The sequence below is a fragment of the Fukomys damarensis genome, unplaced genomic scaffold, assembly GCF_012274545.1.
Source record: "Fukomys damarensis isolate Sample0158 unplaced genomic scaffold, DMR_v1.0_HiC HiC_scaffold_9, whole genome shotgun sequence".
NCBI classification, from domain to species: domain Eukaryota; kingdom Metazoa; phylum Chordata; class Mammalia; order Rodentia; family Bathyergidae; genus Fukomys; species Fukomys damarensis.
Window position 1 is genome coordinate 37,614,274 of NW_022900921.1, and position 23,351 is coordinate 37,637,624.

General features: G+C 35.3%; 1 protein-coding gene and 1 pseudogene across 2 annotated transcripts in view; one reads left to right on the top strand and one right to left on the bottom strand.

Annotated features, from left to right (window-relative positions):
- Window positions 1-23,351, top strand: part of Hsd17b4 (hydroxysteroid 17-beta dehydrogenase 4) — an 87,427-nt gene that overhangs the window by 61,654 nt on the left and 2,422 nt on the right. Inside the window, exons 18-23 of one of the 2 annotated variants that reach the window (XM_010633889.3) lie at window positions 4,243-4,312; window positions 4,982-5,088; window positions 6,376-6,462; window positions 8,489-8,575; window positions 9,441-9,579; window positions 18,817-18,944. In XM_010633889.3, coding sequence (XP_010632191.1) covers window positions 4,243-4,312; window positions 4,982-5,088; window positions 6,376-6,462; window positions 8,489-8,575; window positions 9,441-9,579; window positions 18,817-18,944 — 618 coding nt within the window. The remainder of the gene's footprint in view (window positions 1-4,242; window positions 4,313-4,981; window positions 5,089-6,375; window positions 6,463-8,488; window positions 8,576-9,440; window positions 9,580-18,816; window positions 18,945-23,351) is intronic. The other variant, XM_010633888.3, reaches the window with a different exon arrangement.
- Window positions 15,533-18,405, bottom strand: LOC104868925 (annotated as a pseudogene).

Here is a 23,351-nt window from a genome sequence, read left to right on the forward strand (position 1 = left end):
GAGAAAAGTGAGATAAAAAGTCTGATTAAAGAATAGAAAGTTAATAAGAGATGAGAGGAATATGCCTGCCACATCTGTCACACCATCCATCAGTCACTCGCTAGGTGGGTGTCTCCTCCTTCACTACTTCATGTGTGTCCTTCCAGAAGCCGGGCACTGTGTCAGAGAGGAGACCTTTCCCAACAGAGGAAGACTGTGTCAGCTGTTGGGTATATAAGTAGCTGGATTCCCTGGCTAGAATTCTCAAGAAAGCTCTCAAGAAAGTTCAAAGAATTAGGTATAATTGAGAAGAAAAAATAAGGAGAAAAAAAAGTAACAAAGGAGCAAAATCAAAACAAAGAAAAAGAAATGAGTTCAAAAAGGTCCTGTGTGTTTGGGTGAGTGGTTTCTTTTCAGGGTCCATTGGAACGCACGAATATGTTGGGGGATACTGAGTCACAGTCAGGGCCTATTTTGTTTCTACACCCACTGTTCCTGAATAAATGCTGCATCCTTCCCTACCTTTCTCACTCGGTGTGGTCAGGCAATGGTGTGGTGTCTGCCTTAGGGCTGTATTTTTTCCAGTGGTCCTTAATGTCTGTGGTTTTTTGAGTGTCCCAAGTCACTGCCATCCACCACTAGTTTTATGGTTTCGGGGCTCCTGAGATGCCTCTCTTGCCCCAGAGGTTCCTCAGTCTGTACATCCCAGAACGCAGCCAACTGTCCAAGTAGAGGTGTTCCCCTGTTTACATTGGCAGATGGGAAAAGTAAACAGACCTCCAGCTCTGGCTTCATGTAGGCAGTGAGGGGGCCGAGCATTCTGCTGGACTTAATATCAGTACTTTCAGACCCAGACTCCTTAAAAACTCACATGACCAGCCTGGCTTCTCATCATAGGGTTTCTTGTGGCTGTCTCCTACCCTGGCACTGTGGTACTGTGATCCCAGAGACACTGAGGTGTACTTGTCTTGTGACTTCTGATTTCCACGGTAGCTCGGTCTTAAACAATAAACCCCTTCCTCACATGGCTTCTGATTATATCACTCCCAAGCATGGTGAATGCTACAGTGACTTTCTTCTCTGTCTCTAGACTGCCATTAGGAAGGAGTCACAGCAAAACCCTGGGCTGTATTTGTAGCCTATAATAACTGTGGGCTTTGCCTGGAGCTATCATTGCATTTCTTGCTGTTTGTTAGAGGTTTCTGACACTCTCTGGGCTTTCCTTTTCTTTGCGGAGTTAGGGCCTTCTCCTGAGGAGGTGAAGTTAGATGCCAGACTGTTTTATTCTCTTCTCTATGTTGTCTTTAGTTTCTTCATTTTCTCTATGGTTTCTTCTTTTCATTTTGGCCTTTTCTTGATTCTGGAGCTCTACTTCTTTTCCTCTTCACTAAGTTATTATTTTTCACATGTCTTAGTTCCAGGTTCTGGAGAGGCTGTTTTTTTGCTGCCTAATTTTTTTCTGGCATTTTTGACCTCCAGTTCTGTTCACTATAGTGTTTAGGTTCTTATTTTTGGTTTCACAGTCACAGTAGCTTTGTACCGATGAAGAGTATTTACCTCTGTGTATTTTGTAGGTAAAGTTGATGGTTTGGGATAGTTTCTAAGGTCAATGGTTTGAAATTGCTTTTTTTCCCCTCCATGTGGCAAAGCAGTTTCTTTAATGGATGGCATATAGCTGTGGAGTATTTTGGGGAAGTGTTTTATTTAAATTTTTTTTTTAGTTTTAACTTTCAGGATTATAAATTTGCTGCTTTTTTCCTTTACCATCAGTCTTAAAAGGGAATCTCTTTATTCTCTCCTCTAAAAGTGATAATTTTCAGGGTTTGCTGTATGCAGTCCTGTACACATTTAGTCCTTTTATCTGTGGTTAGTGCTGTAATCTTTCAGGATTCTTTTCAGTATTTTTACCCTTCCAGTGGACTTTATCTGGGAGTGATTTTCCCTTGTTTCCTCTTCTTTTCTTCCACGGCTGCCCTCCTCTCCACTGTGGCTTTCAGAGAGTGCTCAAGAGACTGAGAAGCTGGATATTGGTGCTTATTTTGCTATTGCTAGAATTTGAAGTTTTGGATGTGCTTTTTTGTCTTACTCATACTGTGTCTTTATCGATTCTTCCTGACCTGTATACTTTTTTGGAGCATGTAAAGACTTAAGAAGGAGTAATTTCTGAGCCTTTTTATTTAGCATTTAAGCTCAACTTGATAAATATTAAAAAGTCAAATTAAGAAATAATCTTATATTCTTAAAACCCTACCACTCATTTTAACGCACAAGTAAGACACAGCTATTTTTCTGTTCTTTTCCTTATTTTAGTTGTGATCATTTTTATATGGAAAGAGAAATGAAACAAAACAAGAAAATTTTAGCTTTCTTTTAAAAATATGCCAGTAATTAAAAAAATATTTATAAAATGAGCCTTGGCATCATTCCTCATTTATTGGATAATACTTATTTTGTATCATGCTTGAATTGTCTGCCATCCAATCATCCAGTTGGCTTATGTCATTTTTCATGTTGGGCTTGTTGTCTTGGCTATCTAATAATGCCAGCACTGAAATAATATGAACTTCATATTAATATGATTTCTTTACAAGATCTTTTTCATTTATAGGAATATCTGTAAGATACAAAGACTAGTACTAATCTTTAAACCTTGCTTGATTTATATTGTCAGAATCTTTAAAAAAAGCATTTGTTGAGACACTAATATTTATCATAGATAAAACCTTGTGAACTTTACCTCATTTAATTTTTCGTTACTCTGTGAAAGTAAGTCTATAGATTCTCAGGTTTCCCCCCCGCAAAGGAGAAGGATTAAGGCTTAGAGTAGTGAAGAAACATCCCTAGGAATGGTACAGATGGATGTGAAACCAGGTCTGTCACATGCCAAAGAATATTGTCTATGATGTATCTGACAACTTCCCCTTGAGGCCCGAAATGTGTGGTGTCCTTGATTGGTATACAGCATGATAACTTGTACACAGTGTTTCACTGTGTATAAATGCTTATAGGGCTGGGGATTTAGCTCAGTGGTTCCACCACCTGCTTCATCAGTGCAGGGTCCCGAGTTTGATCCTCAGTAACAAAAAAAAGCTTGTAAAAATTATGTAATCCTCTGACTTCTTATACAAAATTTTGTAACTCACTAGTGTTCAGCACTTAATTTAGTTATGTTTAGAAGACAAAAATATATTGAGTCTTTTAAAAAGTAAGTAACTTACAGAACTGTCATACGTAGTAATGGGGAAAAAAGAGCTCATTATTATACAGAGCATATAAGGAAATGAAGTTTTCTGAATTACAGATAGTTATTTTCTGAAAATCAAACTTGTTTAAAAATAATAATTTTAAAAGTCAGATGTGCTGATATAGCTGATCTTTATAGAACATTTTAATAGTTTTGGAAGACTCAGTGCAGTATTTGATGTGAAAGGGAAGAATTTTTGAGGTAAGCCCTCATGGGTAAAGTTAATATATACATTCATTAAATATTAGCTGTTTTGCGACTTTCTTCCCTTTAATTCTCATACATACTGGATAGCTTGCAGAATGCACAATTTAAATGCCAGGAAGTACAGTGACTTTTTTCTGTTGTATTTAAATCTTTCTACTAATCCTACCTTATCCACGTAAATTAGCAGTGTGAGAATCTGGGCTAAGTATAAATTTAAACTTACAGGCAAGCTATCAGTTTGTTTTCTTGAAGGATAAACATATTCAGGATTTAGTATAACAGAAGAATAAAAGATTGTAAAATGTCTTTGATATTTGTGGTATAACATTGTATTATAGGCTTCAATTTAAAATACCCTATTAAGAATGCTGTTTAGAAGCAACTATACACATTTAACTCATCTTTGTGTTTTAATGAGACTAGACTGAATTCCTTTTTTGGGAATTTCTTCTTAGGCAGTGGTATGTAGTTCTAGGTTTCCTTTTCTATTTGACAATCTCACACTTTCTCCCTCTTTTAATGATGTCAGTGTAAGGTATTACTCAAAACATTTAATTTAGGGGTAATTGGTTTTGTTTTGTTTGTTTTTTGGTGTTGGTTCTGTGGATTGAACCCATGGTCTTGTATATGTGACTCCTGGTGAGCCACATTCCCAGCCTTGTTTTTTAATAATTATTTTTAAAATCAGAACCTGGATTAGTTACATTTTGATGTACATTTTGCACAAAAACTAGCCATATTTCCTATCTTTCATTTAATGTTTTCTTAGAAAATACCGAATGCTAGTAGCATTTGTAATTCTTTTTTCACAGGCTGCTTTGTACCGCCTCAGTGGAGACTGGAATCCTTTACATATTGACCCTAACTTTGCAAACCTTGCAGGTGAGTCGCTAATATATAATGAATGAAAATTATTAGCTCAGTTATCTAAATAATATACTTAAGCAGCTACTTATGACTAGTAATTTGAGTAACATTTTAAATGTAGTTCTCTTATTTAGGCAAAGAATATGGAAAGGTAATACTGAGAAAATAGTGTACTTGAAATTTAGATTATGGGAGAGTGAAGCTTCTGTGTGAGCCAGCTTCAGGACAGGATGGTGGGGGCAGGGTGTCTGAGATATCAGGAAGGATGAGAAAAGAGATAGCAAGGAACTGAAAGGTTAGGGAGGGATCATTTATCTGCATGGATACTGAAAAAAAATCACCATCAGTGATTTTCATAGTTTTTCTATTCCCAAATCTCTCACATTCTTTTCCTGTTTTTCTCTCCCAGGAAGGACCACTTACAAAATATTTTCCATATTTCTTAAAATAGATAATATAATTTATTATACTGCAGTTTAAAGTTGTTTTTTTATTTTTATTTATGTATTTATTTATTTTTGGTACCAGTGATTGAACTCAGGATCTTGTGCTTGCAAGGCAGGTGGTGGAACCGCTGAGCTAAATCCTCAGCCATAAAGTTCTATTTTTAAAATCTTGAATTAACTGTACACTTGTTATTAAATATGAAAAATACCTATTTTTATCTAAATTCTCTTTTTTTAGGATTTGAGAAACCCATATTACATGGATTATGTACCTTTGGATTTTCTGCCAGGCATGTTTTACAGAAGTTTGCAGATAATGATGTATCAAGGTTCAAGTCAATTAAGGTATATGTATAATTTGAACATTAGTTCTTTTTCAATGATTAAAAAAGGAATTTTTAGTGACTTAATTTAAAATAGCTGTTACACTGTGACAACAGGTATTTTTTTTTTCATTGAGTTGACATTTGGCACATTTTCTTTTTGTAGTTATAATTAGCTGCATTACCTAGACACCATATAATACAATTATAGTTTTAACAGATTAATTGGTTTTATAAATTAATTAGGAATATACATATATCAACCTATGTGCTTTAAAAAGCTTAAAAGATTTGCTTTTTTCCCCATTTTTAAATTTGCCTTTATCTGAAAATATTACATGGATGTATGTATTTGAACTCTAATAAACATATACCTATAGGAATATGATGGCTGCATATTGCTTGTAAGTTTTGATGTTTTTGTTGGTTTTTATCCCTTGTATGTAATAAAGGAAAGTATCTGTGTCCACAGTATTTTTCTGTAAGTCAAAGATGAACACTTAAAACATTGAAGGTAGTGTCAAATAGCTCCAGACCTTTTATTAGTATCCATATCCTTTTTTTTTTTTTTGGTACTGGGATCAAACTCAGGACCTTGCGCTTGCAGAGCAGGTGGTAGCACCACTAAGCTAAATCTGTGGCCCCTAGTATCCATTTTATGCAACATTAAAAATACATTTTCTAATGCCTTGCCCTTGGTAATACTGCTTTTTATTTTATTTTAGCTATTTTATTATCCAATAATGTACACAAAGAACCAAAATATTACAGGAAATTATAAACTAAAAGGTAGAGTTATTTTGCCCTATATACCCTTTTCAGGCCTCATTCCTCCATATTTAATAAGTGCCACCTTTTACATTTTCTTTTAGCTGTTGTGGTGTTTACCTATGTAGTTACTCAATATGGTTTTGTTTCTTGGTATGTCAAGAAAAACCATTACTTAATAATTCTGTACTTTGAAACAAAGAATTTGTTCACTTTTTTGGTGCTATGTATGCTTTCTCTACTGGTTTCCTCATATTACTTTTAGGTCTTTCACTTGTCCAGATATCTTTAAACCTCTGTTTTCTTTTATGCACTCTGATCTACCATCACATCCCTTCCCACCACAAGTAGAATTTTTTAAAGCTTTTTTTTTTGGTTTTTTGAGACAGAGTCTCACTATATAGTTGAGACTGACCTAGAACTCACTATGTAGCCCAGGCTGGTCTGGAACTCAGCCTCCTGAGTGCTGGGATTATAGTTGTGTGCCACCATGCTCAGCAAAGCATTTTTAATTCTACAACTGACTTTTTTTTTTTTTAAGGCTCGTTTTGCAAAACCAGTATATCCAGGACAAACTCTACAAACTGAGATGTGGAAGGAAGATAACAGAATTCATTTTCAAACCAAGGTATGAAAAGAGTTGGAAGCGCTTTACTTTATTACCCTCCTCACCACACCTGACTTTTTGTACCTCTTACCAGATTTTCTTTAGTTTTTTTGTTTTTTGTAATATGGATTTGAGACAAAACTTAAGAGACAAAACTTAGAAAGTTTTTTTTTCTTTTAACCAGTGATAATTTGTAAATGAACATAAGATACCTTATGCACCTTGTTTTTTTATTTTATTTTAAAAGTACTAAGGGTCTTGCAATATGGGAAAACTGGTTCAAAAGAGAATTAGAATAATACCTGATATAGTCTAACAGGAAAGACACCGTAAAATAATTTTGCTGAGTTAGAGCCCAAGCTATTTAAATCCTGCAGAACAATAAAATTACATTCTTCATAGTTATTTTTTCTAGACGGAGATCATATGCTTCTTGTTCAAACAGTAATCCACAAACTAAAGTCTGGGCTCTAATAGTAAATGACAAGCCAGATAAAGGTATATTACACTAAAAAGACATTCATTGTTTTATTTGTAAGTTTCTTAAAATAATTTTTGTTAACACATTTACTCAGCTAATACATTTTGTCTTGATCATGTTGTATTACATAGAGCAGATTTAACAACTCCAGTAGTAGTAACAGCTTTTATTTATTGAGACACTATAAACAGACTGTATTACAGTGTTTAATATACATAAGAACTGCATTGAAATAAAAGAAAATCTCTGTTCATAAAATATTCTTGATAGGGACCAGGGAGTTAGCTCAGTGGCACTGTGCCTGCCTTACAAACACAAGCTCATGAGTTCAATCCTGCAAATTCTTGATGTTGTAAATAACTTGCTCATGGCTACACAGCAAGTGGTTGAGCTGGGATTAAAAACTCAGGTCATAGTCTCCCAAGCTTAAGTCCCAGGCCTCTGTGTATTGTATCATTATCTTTTTTTCCCCCATCACTAGAATTTTTATTTTATATTTCCTGAAAGAGCTGTTTGACTTAAATGTATATTCTTATCATATATAATAGTCTGTAGTGCAAATAAAAGGATAATGCAAGGAAAATAAATTGGTTACCATGTTGAGAAAACTCCTTCATTGATAATCAAAATTTTAATGAAGTACTACCTAAACTTTTAGAAATTATCTTTATCTTTTATAGCTGTACTGTAATTTTTATGAAAGAATAGGCATTGGAATAATTTGAAATAAAGGATTATGAATTAGAATTATTTTAATGGATATTTTGATAAAAGGATATTTAGAAATTCATTTTATGCCATGTATAATTCCAGGTTGAAATAAGAACTCAAATCACTACATAAATAGCACTGTTTCAGTATACTAACAGGAAAAAATGTGCTTTGGGTGGCTATTATGCCATTTTTTTTACTATTCATAAGAATTTAACACTTCTCACTTTGCTTCCCATTAAAAACACTTATATATTTGGAAAAAAAATTTTTTTCCCAAAATACCAATCTGGTGGCTCCATTGTAGGCCATGCCATTTAAATTGGTGTTTTAGGGAATGGGGCCCAGTCATAGCCTTTTTTTTTTTCTTTAAGGCTTCATTTGTTTTACAGCCAGCATTAATAGTTGTATTAGCCAGACATGGTGGTGCGCACACCTCTAATCCCAGCACTCGGGAGGCTGAGGCAGGAGGATCGCTGTGAGTTCAAGACCAGCCTGGGCTACATAGTGAGTTCCAGGTCAGTTTCAACTACATAGACCCTGTCTCAAAAAGCCAAAAAAAGACTCTACATAGTGAGTTCCAGGTCAGTTTCAACTACATAGTGAGACCCTGTCTCAAAAAGCCAAAAAAAGAGAAAATAATAATAGTAATAATAATAATAACAGTCGTATTAAATTAGAAAGCCTTCACATTTATTTCTCTTATCATTTAATTACTTTTTACTTTATTTAGGTTATTTTCTTTGTAACATGAGACAAAAATATGAATTTATTTTAAATAGCATTTCACAGAAATTGTTTACAGTAAAATCTTATGATGAACTGTTCTTTTTCCTCTTTTATTCTACTTATAAGATTCAAGAAACTGGAGATATTGTCATTTCAAATGCATATGTAGATCTTCTACCACCATCTGGGATTCCAGCTAAGAAACACCCTGAGGTAGGTTATAAATACTGATAACAAATTCATAAGCAAGGAAATGAGTTGGCTATCATTTTAAGAATGTTCAGATTATTTTAGAAAATTAAAGAGTATCAAAAAATCATAATTCTTAATGTGAAAGACATTTTTCAGAAAATATTTTCTTTTAGAGCATCTAAATCACTTGTTTAATGAGAAACCATAGAGTATGTTGGATGGAAATGGATGAAAAGTTTAAATATCCTGTACCTTTTCTTGATTTAAATATTTTGTGTGTACTCTATATAAATATGAAAAGATTATATAATATTTATTGAAATATTTGTATCTTCTATTAACATGCTGAGATATTTGATAAAAAAGTTTATGTTTTGTTTCCAAAATATTAACTTGAAAATGTTGAGATTTTCTTATCTATGGGCCTTAATTTTCTGCCATAAACCTTCTTATATAACTGCCTAAAAAGTAAAATCTCTGAAGAGCAGGGAAGAAATTCAGGCTTCTGGTAATTTAGTCCCAATAAACAAAAATAAGACCACAGAAATTGATTTGTTCAGTATCGTCCTGTCCAGTTCCTAGTTTACTTTTAAAATATTCCTTGAATTTTGGGTGACTAAGGCAAGAGTATTACAAGTTTGATCCTAGTCTGGGTAATTGAGCAAGACCCTGTCTCAAAATAAAAACTTTAAAAAGGACTGGGATGTATCTCAGTGAGAAAGTATTGGGTTCCAGAGTTTAGTCCCTAGTCCAGGGAGGGTGGTGGGGTGGTTAGTTTTTTTTATGTATATATATATATATATCTTTTTAATTCTGATGAATCCTCTTAGTGATGTACCATATTTTAAAGAAAATAATTTTTAGTAATATTTTCTCATTTTGCCAGGGTGGGGAGCTGCAGAGTACTCTTGTATTTGAGGAAATAAATCGTCGGCTTAAGGATGTCGGAAAGGAGGTGGTAAAGAAAGTAAATGCTGTATTTGAATGGCATATTACTAAAGGTGGAAATACTGCAGCTAAGTGGAGTAAGTCGTTGGTGATTTCCTTAATACTTTAAGATAATTCTTAACAGAGGTAAAAATATTCTTGTTATAATTAAAGACAATCTAGGGGGCCGGGGATTTAGCTAAGTGGTTCGGTGGCCTGCCTTGGAAGCACAAGGACCTGAGTTCAATCCCTGGTACCAAAAAAAAGACAATCTCTTTGTAGGTAGGTAAACTTAGCTAAACAAACAAAACAAAACTTTACCTAACAGGTTTCATCGTGCTCAGTTCTCAGTGATAGTTCTTTTTTTTTTTTTAAAAGACATGCAGCAAAAAAATTAAAACATCCATGTAAAATATTTCATTGTAGTATCTAACATTAGTACTGTTTCCATTCCACACCTGCAGATTCAGACAACTACACATGGAAATGTAATAAGGTCTAAATGATGCATTTGTATTGAACTTGTAAAGGTAAAACAACTGTTTATATTATATCTGGTGTTACAAGTAATCTGGAGATGAGGAAGGGAAGAAGGGAAAGTAAAAATTATCAAGATGCGTTACTTACATGTAACAACTCCGCATGATAAATATAATCATCATATACTGAAATCATGTCCTAATAAAGTATAAGGGAATATTTGCATTGTATGCAAATGCAGTGCTACTCTATGTAAGGGTCTTGAGCATCTTTGGCATGTGACATTGAAGGGGGCCTTACAACTGAGATGCTACTGTACTTTAAAACAGTCGTGTTAGTTGCATTTTTAAAAATTAAAAAAATTTTTTTTCTTGTACTGGGGAACTTTTTTTATTTTTAATTTTAAATTTTTATTTTTTTGGTTTTTTTGAGACAGGGTCTCACTATGTAGTTGAGACTGCCCTGGAACTCACTGTGTAGCCCAGGCTGGTCTCGAACTCCAGATCCTCCTGCCTCAACCTCTCGAGTGCTGGGATTACAGGAATGCTCCACCATGCCTGGCTGGGAACTTTTTTTTAAAAAACAAATCTTCAACTTTCTTTGGTCAGTTGAACTATTTTAATTGACAATTTAAGAATTGTTTTCTTTATCCCCAAACAATAAATTATCTTATTAGTTTGAAATCATAATTATTTGCTCGATGCATACAGATAGCAATCAGAGGTGCTTATTTATCTGTCCAGGAAAATTATCCAAGAGAATACAGTATCATGTTTGCAAGCTGGCCAAGCACCCAACATAAACCACAGAGATGCACTAACACAGAGGTCCAGAGAGACCCTGCCACCATTTTATGAAGACAGACAAATTTAGAAAATAAAGAGAATAGAAAAAAATGTTACCAGGTCTTCCACATCTGCTGTGTGACCTTAATTGTTATGTTTCAGAGTATTCTGATCCCTGTAGTTGTTGGGGAATTATATTAGTTGAATGCTCACTGGAACTTTCTGACTTTTTGTACTTTTCTATCTGGACGAATAAACGGGACAGGATTTTTACTGTTTGTCAAGCAGCTGTGGTACCCTGAATCTGCTTACTAATGTGGAGGAAGAAGCATCTAGGGTAGTTTATAGCTCAAAGGACCTTTCCTGTTTTTAATAATAGTGAGAGACAGTGGGAGACCATGTACGGATTGGCTAAGTGCTCCTGGAAAGATGTGGGACTTCCAGAGGTTTGTGATTTGTTTATATTCTAGGACCATTTAACTTTAGTTGTAGTTGTCTGCAGACAGCAAGCTGGTGTATTAAATGTAGTAGAATGCATTGTTACCTGAAATCAAGGGCTGTAGGGCGTGATTCTGGAAGCTCTTTAAGTGATGGAATGAACCATCTTTTCACTTGGTGTTGTTTGTGCACCATATAAGTAATGTATCTACACAGATTAAAAGAAAAGTGATAGGTTTGGGTTTTTACTTGCACAGCAGAAACTAATATATTAAAAAGTTTCATTATTTTTATTTTGAGATTGCCTTTAAGAGTATCTCAGACCAAAAACCTAGCATACCTAGATCAAATGGAACTTTTGAAATAGTCTATTCTTAGAAAACATTTTAAAGTTTTGTTTAGTATAAACCACTTTCTTTTAATATTTGCTGTTCCTTTTAGGTAGCATATGTTCATTATATACAACTTGTTATACAATAGTATAAAGAAAAATAATGATGTATAATCCCAGTACCCACAATTAATCTTTTGTTTTTTGTTCTGGGAGATATTTGTGTTTATAGGAAGTTAATTTAGAGTGGAGAATAAAAGGGAGACAAGATCTGTCTGTAATGCAAGGACCAATCAAAACACATGGTGCATAGGTAAATAGAAAAAAAGTTACGATAAAAGACATTACTGTTAATTCCCCTTAAAACACTCCTTCACTTCAAACACACTTATCCCATCATTTTAACCACTTTCTGAAACAGTTCTGGAAGTCTTTGTGAGCATCTTTATGAGGTGTAATCAAAAATATGGTGAATACTGCTGTCAGATGCCATTGTTTGGAAAGGCAGATTAGTAAAAACATTGCAAAGTTTACTCATCTACCTTATTCATCACATCTGTCACTATGTGACTGTGGCTCTTCTCCAAAGTCAAAATGACCATGAAAGGTAAATGTTTGGATTGATTCAGGACATTGAGGCAGCCATGATAATGCCAACTACATGAAAGAGGACTTGCAGAACTACTTCAGAAAGTGGCAAGAATGATGGGAGAAGTATGTTTGAAGCAAGGGTGAGTACTTTGAGTGGGATTAATGGTCATGTATCTTTTACTGTAAGTTTTAATATTGAAACTCACTGTATTTTTTATCACACCTCATATATTTCTTAGTGCCTGACTTTTTGAAGATTAACAGCATATGCAAGGAGTCATCACTGTACTTTGATCTTTCCTTCCTCCTTTATATTCCTCCATGGTGGGATTAAGCTTTTCCCCTATGGGTGAAAGTACGTTAGATATTGAATTAATTACAAGCACAGAATTGTTGAAGATAATGGGTAGAGGAGACGAGAAAATGCACCAGAGATTTGGAAACTGGCATTCTTTTGAGATCAGTGGTATTCTTGAAGATACCATTTGATTGTCACAGCATGTGAACTCCTGATTTTTGTGATTCTAGCAGTCAAACCAGATTATCTTTTAGGGTCTCTCAGCTCAGATATAAAATAAATCTTAAAGATATTGGTCCTACATTTTGGATTGAGATTCAGAAGAGTATAGCATGCATTTAAAGAAAAAGATGGCCTTAGGAAAGAAATGTGCTTTCCAGTCAGCAATGGGGGCCTGTTTGTTGGAATGTTTCCTTAGCAACAGTGACTGCTCTCCCCATATAGTAGCAGCCCCTGACTACATTTCCATGCGCATTTGCTTTCAAAGGTACACATAAGAGCACTTGTTAAAGATCACTTAAAATAATTGCAGCTTTTCTCCTTCTATATCTGTTATTATTTTTTTTTTTTTGGTACCAGGAATCGAACTTGGGACCTTGTGCTTTCCAGACAGGAGGCAGAATCACTGAACTGAATCCCTGGCCCTTTATTATTCTTAATAACATCATTTTATAATTTTTTATTCAAAATAATGTCCTTTAGTTTTTCCAAATTGTTAAAATTTTTATCCCATTTTATAAGAGTAACTTATAATTTGTACCGATGTGGTATCCTAATGGTAAAGGCTAGTTCAGTAGCATTTCCTAAGAATACAGACATTTCCCTTATCTATTCACAGAGCAGTTATCAATATTAGGAATATAAAATTGATATCTTGTTATCTAACCTGTAGACTGCATTAATAACTTCATTAATTGCCCCAATTTGTAGCAAAAGAATACTGATAGTGATAACAATGATAGGAATAAAGGTGGGGGAGTGATTAGTGGCTTAATTTGAGACTCAGCCCTGCATTTATTCTCTTTAGTCTACTTCTGTCTGGATGTGTTTATTTTTTTTTACATTTGATCTTAGCCAAAAGGCTGTGAAGAGATGTGTTTCTGTATGTATGTATATATTTATTTATTTATGGTACAGAAGATTGAACTTGGGACCTTGTGCTTGCAAGGCAGGCGGCGGAACCATTGAGCTAAATCCCTGGCCTTGTTTCTGTTTTTAAATGACCTTGAAACACAGTATATTTGAAGAGTGGAGGCAGTTGTTTTATAGAATGTTTCTTAGTTTGTATTTATTTGATGTTTATTCTTGAATTTTAGCAGAAAACAGCACAAAAACATTGCTTATTTTTAAAATTTTAATTTTAACCTGTTTCCCCTTTATTATTTTTTTTGATAGATTCTTATTTCATGTCTTTATCTAGTCACCCATTTCACAAACAGTTCCTAAACTTTCCTTTCAAAGAAGTACATGGGATACAAAGTCATGATGTATCTGTGCCCACAAAAACCTGATAACCCTCAGGGTAGGAGACACACATAGCAAAAGTAGCTCTTTTCTTCTGTAGTAGCTCTTTGTGATTTACAACACCACCTTTTGAAATATCACATTCTTATTTAATACCTTTAACCTTCCTTCACTAAAAGCTGTTGTCTGAAATTTTAATGAACTGTTTCAGAGCCTTAATGATTATATAGTTAAAATTATTCATAAAAAATTTAAATCTGGACACTAAAAGAAACTGTTTGCCATCAGTTTCTTCATTTTTACACTAAGATTGGCCAGACCTTATAGATATCTATCCATAAGTTGCAGGTAATGGTAGATTCTCCCTGTGTAAGCCATATTGTAGAATATGACTAGCATTTACTCCCAATTTTTGTATTCTTGTTGAGGACCATTACTTTCTTTGCCTTCTTTTTTCAGCACTAGTTATTAGCTTTCCGTAAAGAACTTTGGACACTTGAAAGACTATAGTTATGAAACAGCCTGTAAAGATGCCTGTGAGTGAGAGGGAAAGTAGACAGCTAAGAACTGTTAATAACTTAGCTTAATGGCAGTCTACAGGAGTAAGACTATGTGTGGTGCAATTTTATTGCTAATATATGTATATATATATTATCTCAAGAAATATATATATTATCTCAAGAAATATATATATATGTATACACACACAAATATATATTAAAAACTTTTTTTTCAGTTTAAAAGTAGGGGTAAAACTGTATTTATTAGTGGTTTACATATTGCCACAATGCCCAAGAGATTAAGTTGCATAAATAACACACTCAAGAACATTCCACAATGTTGGTTGGTTAGAGCAATGCAGCATATAAAATAAAACAAAAAACTGACTAGTCCCATTAAAGAGGGCTTCAAAAACTAGTTTTGAGAAAGAAGACAAAAAAGGATCACTCTCCAACTCCTGGATGCCAGGAAGCAGAGTTTTTCAGAATCAGAAATAAAGCAAGCCCTAATGAAGAACTCAGTGACCCACCCTTCAGGGATCACATAGTTATTTTGTTTTTAATTTAATTTATTGGTACATTCTAGGTAGACAGTACAGTTACATTCATTACTGGGATCTCGTACCTTTACATGACAGGTCTTGGTTCTCATTTTTTCCCCTTGTCCCCATCCTCCCTTCACCCTCCCCTCCCCGCCTTCAAACACTTTAATTCCATTTTTACATTTTCTCATATTGTTTTCCTTTTCCCTTATTCTCCCTTCCCTGTCCTTCTCACTGTCCCTACACCTTTGGTCCTTTTCTTTCTATTTGCTAAGGGTCCCATTAGGATCTTGAGTACTATTACAGTTTTTCACACCAGAAATACTATTCGATATTTGCATATGTGTGCCTTATTTATTTCATTTAGAAGTATATCCTCAAAATGTACCCATTTAACTATGAATGAATGTACTTTCTCATTCTGTATGGCTGAGTAGTATTCCATTTTGTAGAAAAACCACATCTTCTTTATCCAGTTTCCAATTGGTGGTCAGATGGGCTGTTTCCAAGTTTTAGTTATTACAAACTGTGCCACTATAAACATGGGTGCGCATATATCACTGATCACATAGTTATTAACACAAACAATTTTGTCTCTTTTTAAACCCTAAATTAAAACTAAAGACCTACCATGACATTCTTCAGAAATGCAAACACTTTGCATAGATAATTACCAGAATCTACACAGGGATTTGCTATTTAGTACAGTTAGTGTAATTCATACTGAAGTCATTTCATAAAAATGACAACTGTCCCCATCTTCCAAGTTCTGTTTCCTCCTATCATGGTCACCAAAGCAATCTCTATTTTTGAGATTATTCATTGCGTTAACACAGAAACTGCTTAGTAAAATTCTCCAGCTCATTTTCAAGTTGAACAGCTTTATTTCTTAAAAGCTTTGAATTGTTTTGTATTTTTTCCTATTGATCTATTTCTTTGGACAGCCTAGCAATTTCTTCTTCCAGATGCCTTTGAGTAATATTGACTTGTTGGCACAGGCGAGCAAAAGTGGTAACCATTTCCTATTCTATTTGGTGGCTGCAGTTTGCCCTTGTGAAGCAATCATCCGCAGTTTTTTCAGTAGCATGGTTCACTAATTGCTGTTTGAAGGCTCGCTGATTGGCACGGATGGTCCAGGTCAGCCTTTCATAAAGATACAGCACTCCATACATACTTAATGACACAGACACGAGTTTCCAACCTATAGCTTTCTAAATCGCTCCTCCAACAATTATTATGCCCATAGAAGTCCTCAATGTAGGAGAAGCTAATCCTGTTAAGGTTACCATGAGTTCTTCCTGTGATGTATTATCCAGCGTTGCTGGATTAGTAGGTGCAGTGGGAGTTGAAGCTAAAGATTTAGGGACTTGAAAGATGGGCTCTGATAATCCAAGTAGCACTCTCTGAGCATTTGTGGGGCCCAAGAATCGATGCACAAGGGATAACCAGCCTAGGGAAAAATGAAATACAATATTTTCTTGAAAATCTGATCATAACATGTCAATTTAGGTCATAACTAAGATCAAACTTCTTGCAAGGAATCATTGTATGAAGTTTATTCTGTGTATCATTTTCAGTAATTTTTTGCTGGTATTGAAGCATTGAGGCATTGACTTCATGGTGCACTGATTAGCCAAATTTCTTCCCGTAACATCTATATATTTATTTAACTCACTTTTTAATACTTTCAATACACTTGGAGTAGGATGAAACTCAGAACAAAATTCATCAACCAAAACAGCCAGCCAATACACAAAACTTTATTTGCCACCTCCTCAGTAACTTCCTTGATTTTTTCTTAACTTCCAGTGTTAAAAAATTCATTTGATTTCAAATAAAGTCCAGTCTACTAATTTGATTTTCTCTTCCATTGAATAAACCCTTGTTTCTTCTGTTGCCACATTCATTGACTCCACTATGTTTTTCACAGTGTCTAGTATCTGCTTAGCTCTGACAGTGTGCTGTTTGAACTTTGTTTTCACTGCTGACTGTGAGATACAGTATTCAAAAATTTGTTCAAAGTTCTGAAACTCCTGTAACCTTGCCTCAGATCCTTCAGCAAGTGCCCTACCACCTTCTGGCACCCCTATATTTTGTCTTTTGTAACACTAAGATTTTCCTTTGCTGAAACAAAGAAGGTATGATTCTGTGCTTTCAAAGGATCCACAACTTTGAGTTCTTCCAAGAAATGCATAAGTCTTTCCATGTGTTGTCTCCATACATCTTCCATATATTCTAGCTCTGGTGCAGAGGCATCCCAACAATTATTCAGAATGAAAATATTAGTCTTGGAAAGTTGTTCATTCACCTTGTGAAAAAACTGCTTCTCCGTGTTCATTAGTGTTGATTCAGAGTTTGCAACCGAACCAAAGACATCTGCATTGAGGCAAAACTTATCAATCCAGCTATGTAGCTCTGTTTTGGTATCTGTGCCTGGACTGTCTACTCAAACCAGGTCATCTTTCAAGAAGGCACATTTTGCCTTTGGCCAAAACACATGCATAAGACAGCCAGCTTTCAAGACTGCACATGTGGAGGGCATGGGCCAGCTATTAACTGTCTTCGTCCTCATTTTATCATCCAATCCTTCTGGCATGAGGTAGGCTTTATGTCCAATTCCTTCGACACTCAGGAAGCACTTGGTCATATGGCCATCCCACTAGGAAGAACTTTACCCCATAACATTTCATTGATAACAGAGCTCTTTTCACTGCTTGTCCTGCCAAAAAGTGCACCTTTCATGTGTCTCCGAGATAGCGCCTCACCAATAACAGAAAGTGTGTTTTTATACTCCTGTATTTCTAGCCGATCATCCTCAGTGGTTATTCTATCAAGTTATGGATTCTTATATGTTGCTTTAACAAAATGTGATCCTTCAGTAACAAACTCAAGTAACTGTCCAAAGATTGTAGTAATTTACTTCTTAGCCAGCACAAAGTGCTTCAGGGGAGAACCATTGCCCCTCTGGGGAAGGGCCTTCCACACCTGACAGCACAGGAACTGCCGCACAGCTCTGGCCAGCCCGCCCCGCTCCCTGCACAGCAGCGGCCCAAACCCCCACCGGCCCCCTGGTTCACTGGCTCCTTTCCCGAAGGACCGTGGAGGGGTTTACCTACTTTTTATGTATACACACACACATACACACACAAGTATATATACATATATGTACATAAGTATATATAGAAGTGTTTATATGTAATAAACGGCTTCAGGCTTGTGCATAACTATCGTTAAATCTGTTGAATGCAGGAGCATGATTTTGTGTAACATCTTCCTTTCCCTTTGAGTGTAGTGTTAGGTGTAGTGTAGCCTAGCACTCTGGGAGGTTGAGGCTGAAGGAATGAAAGTTCAGATCTGGCCTGGGCAACTTCAGACCTTGTCTCAAAATTAAAAAATAACAAAGGGCTGGTTTCAATCCGTTGTACTAAAAAAAATTTTTTTTCCACCTAGTCTCTTCCCTCCTCCCCTTTGTTTACTGCCATACCAATAATACATATGCTAAAGGTCTTTTCATATAATTGCCAATGAAGACTGACTAAGCAGAATGCTATATGCAGTGGGTTTTCCTGTGTATGTGTAGCTTTCTCTTGACCCTCAGCTACACATTCTAGAGAGAGTGGTAGGATGACAGCTCCTCTACTGGAGTAAGAGGAAGTACATTCATGTATAGAACTGGCTTTCCTGTATGCATGTTCTCAATCATACATACAACTCTTCAGACTTTCTAAAGTATAATTTTAGTTTAAAGTCCTATAAATGTATAGATAGCAATAAAGTTATATTTTTCAATAGTTCAGTTACTGGGCCTGTTTCTGGGATAGTTAATCTTTTTGTTTAAAAATTAAAAACTTTGTCATATTGTGGGAGGGGGAGTGATACACATTGTTATTTTCCTATTTTTCCCAGCTATTGATCTGAAAAATGGTTCTGGAAAAGTGTACCAAGGTCCTGCAGAAGGCTCTACTGATACAACCATCATAATTTCAGATGAAGATTTCATGGAGGTAGTCCTGGGCAAGCTTGATCCTCAGAAGGTAATGGTCTCAAAATCTTCATGGATAGGGCTGGGGATTTAGCTCAGAGATTCGGTGGCCTGCCTTGCAAGCACAAGGACCCGAGTTCAGTCCCTGGTACAAAAAAAAAATCTTCATTGATTCATTTTTCTTGTTTGATAGTTGCAGTTTTTGAGCTGACTTCCAAATTCTGATTTATAAAATTCCTTACAACTCTGAAGAAGACTGGTACCAGTGTTATGGCTGACAAATTATTTTTTTAATGGAGTTTCAGTTGACATTTTATAAAACTGAATTTGGTGATGAAATTCCTCCTTTACCATACAACATGAAAGCAACATTAAAAATCCAGGCTTAGATTTTCTATTATGTTACATCATTTCATCCATATGAAATTAGAGGATACTCTATAAAATTAGACAGTCCTTCTTGATACATAAGTTGAGGATCCCTTATCTCATATACTTGAGACCAAAGTGTTTCAGATTTCAGAATTTTTTGGATTTTGGAGTGTTTGCATAGGCTTTACTGGTGGAGGAGCATCCACAATTCAAAAATCTGAAACCCACAACACTCCAAAATCTGAAAAATTTTTGTTGCTGTCAGAACTCAAATGTTTCAGATTTCAGATTTTTGAATTAAATATGCTCAACCTATGTAAGATTAAGAACTCACTGAAAACTAGAAATAGGATGTTGTAACATAATAGGCAATGTCTTATTTCGTGTATATTAGCCACTTTCTTGTTTCTGGGACAAAATTCATGACACTGCAAGTTCAGAGAGAAGGGGTTTACTTTGACTCATGGTTTCAGAAGATTGTTCATGATCAGTTGGCGCCAGGCAGAAATAGCACAGTATGGTGGAAAGGCACAGTGGGGGAACCCTGCTCAATCCAGGGCAGCCAAGAAGTGAAGAAGCCAGAAAGAGGAAAGGAGTGAGACAGACAGACAAAGAATGCACTCTTCTAGATCATGGCCCCAGTGACCTTCTTTAACCCCTTGTCCTGACAGCACCTTTACCTAAGAACTCAATGAATAGTCCACTGAGGAGTATAACACCCCATGAGAGAGTTACCTTCCAGCAGCCCTATGTCTGAATACATGAGACTTTGGGGGATATTTTAAATCTAAACCATAACATTTAGAAACATTTCAATGGAAAATCATGGTTAAGAAAAGAGTACCTTCTCTGATCATTATTAATTAATGTTATTATGAAATTTTTGGCCATTCCATAAGAAAAAAAAACAAACACAAAATTAAAGTAGCTGCTTTTAACAGTTTGGTAGGCAAAATTTGTTATTTTTAATGCATAATTGTGCAGTTAGAATTTCCAAGAGCATCAACTGATTCTTAGAATTAAGGTGTGCAAAAAATAGTTGAATGGACAGTTATTACTAATTTTCACATAGCAACATCAACTAGAAAATGTAATTGAAAATTTGTTCATAATTACAATACATAGTACAAAATAGCAGTGACTACCTTCATAAGCAAAGCACAGTGCTTATTTGAAGAAACTATGCACATTTACAAGTAATGTGAATAAATGAGAAAATATACTGTTTTCTTGTATGTAAAAAGTAATTTAGAAAGGACTATGAATAGAATAGAGGTTAAATATATGGTCTTTAGCATCCAGCAAATCTAAATTTGCATCCTGGCTCTGTCACTTAATTATTATTATTATTATTATTATTATTATTTTTGGTACTGGGGATTGAATTTGGCTCCTTGTGCTTGTGAGGTAGGAAGCGGAATCATTGAGCTAAATCCCTGGCCCTCTGTCACTTAATCTAGACACTTCAGTTTTCTCATTTATTATATAATTGTAATGATCCCAAAGGATTGTTATGAGATCTAAATAAAGCCTATAATATAAATGAATAGTATAATACCTTGGTACCTTCCCAAGAATTTAATACCTACTCTGATTTAGATTATAGTTCTCATTGAACAAAGTGATACCTGTGTAGAACTTAGCTCTAGAACACTAATAGAAAAGACAATAAACTGGGTGTGGTGGCGCGCACCTGCAATCCTAGCACTTGGAAGGCTGAAGCAGGAGGAGCGCTGTGAGTTCAAGACCAGCGTGGACTACATAGTGAGTTCCAGGTCAGTCTCAACTACATAGTGAGACCCTGTCTCAAACAAAACCAAAACAAAATGAGACAATAATCAGGTATAAAGAAAACATAAGGTAGACTAATGGGTGAGAGCAGTGATTGGCAGTTTTTTCTGTAAAGGGTCACATGGCTTTATTGTAGGTGTTCATCTCTGCCATTGTATCATTGATAATGTAAACAATTGAGTATGGCTATGTTCCAATAAAATTTTATTTGCAAAAACAAGTAACAGACTTGATCTGTCCCTCAGGCTTTGCTTTCCCAATGCCGGAACTAGAGTGTGACAAGATAGGGGAACTATTTTAGATATGGTTATTCAAAAAGTGCTCATTAATATTGGAATCAAATAAAGAAATGTGTTATGAGACTAAAGAAACTACCATACTAGTAAAAGGGCCTGAGTCAGGAATAAGTTGGCTTATTTGATACTTCTGTGAGGAGGCCAGTAAGGCTAGTAAAATGAATAATGGAGGGAACGGTTAAGAGTCAGGAGAGGCAGGAGGAAGTATAGCTTCTTTGCAAACAGTGCTGGTAAAACTGAATAGCTCCATTTGTAAGATTGAAACTTAATCCCAATCTCTACCCTTCACAAAAATCAACTTATATAAAGAGTATAAGACCTGAAACTACTAGAAGAAAATACAGAAAAACACTTTAAGACATAAGCAAAGATTTTCTGGGTAGAACCTCAAAAATCTAGAAAACCAAAGTAAAAATTGACAAATTGGATTACATCATCCCAAAAAGCTTCTTCACTTAAAAAGAAACAATCAACAGAATGAAAGTACAACCTATAGAATCGAGGAATATATTTTCCAGCTATTCATCTGACAACTGGAATCCAGAATATATAAAGAACTCATAATGCTTAACAAAGAACCCAATTTAAAAAAGAGGGAAATAATCTAAATAGATTCTTCTCATAAGAAGGAATACAGATGGCCAACAAATATGTGAAAACATATTCATATGATTAGCCATTAAGGAAAAGAAATGAAAACTATAATAATCTCACCTAATTAGAATGGTTAGTATAAAAAATGTTGGTGAAGTTGTGGAGAAAAAGGGACCCTTATACACTGTTGGCAAGAATGTAAATTAGTAGAGCCACTATGAAAAATGGTATGAAGATTCCTCAAAATCTAAACTACCATATGATCCAGCTATCCCACTCCAACGTATATATGAAATTAGAAGAAAAATATCTGCATGACCATGTTTATTACAGCTTTATTCACAATAGCTAAGATAAAGAACTAGCCTAGGTTCTTGTTGCAGATTAATTGATAAAGAAAATGTGGTATATATGCCCAGTGTTGTATTATTCAGCCATAAAGGAGAATTAAATCATGTCCTTTGCACCAAAATCGATAGAACTGGGAGATAACCTCCAAATGTTGATTTATTTCCTTCAAGTCAATAAGTATTCATAATTTAAGTGGCATGTTCCTTTCAAACTTACTACCTGACATTTCTGGTCTAAGTAGTGACTCTTGCCCTGCAAGAATTTCAGACTCTGGTTTCTATAACTGCATAGTAAAAGCCGCCTTAACTTTGAAATCCTTGTCTCATGTTTGAATGCCTAGTATTTGATCTTGATTGAATTATATCTGGGATTTTAAAAAAGTATTTTTTTTTCTCCAGTTGATGGAGAAATTGCTTTTGAGATTAAGTTGCTGCTAGTTGACAGGCAGAAGGTATTGTTGAGCAAAGAACATGTGCATTCAAGTCCTGGCCCTATTACTTGTTGTCTCTGTGGTTTTAACCAGGTTATCAAAGCTCTCTAAACTTCAGTTTTCTCTTCTGTCAGAAGGGTTGAGACCTGCTGATGTATATCCTCTCCATGTTGATGGCTAGGATTCTTAAGATAGTATTAAGAAACATTTGACTGGCCTGATAGAAAACTTGGGTTACAACCAGAATTTTAGTTAACTTACACCTAAAGTCTTGAGTTATGACCCGAATGCCTGCTGCTTTTGCTTCCAGGTGGTCTCAGATACAGATTTAACCTGTAAAAGAGTTCTGGAAGGATCGTTACAATATACTTTCCTGTGTGGGGTTAATTGTGAAATCCTGGGCTCTTTAAGGACACTGACATCTACCTGGAAGAAATCATGGCCTACAGTTCTACAGGAGAGAGACTTTGGAGGCTGTGTAGATGAGCCTGAGCCTTCATTTCACCTTGTGGTTGACGACATTGTCCATGGCTTGTAGGTAGATGGTGGTGATGTTGAGGAACTGGTGGAGGAACACTCAGAGGGATTTTCTACAGAGGAACTTTAGCAACTTCTGGCTGAGCAA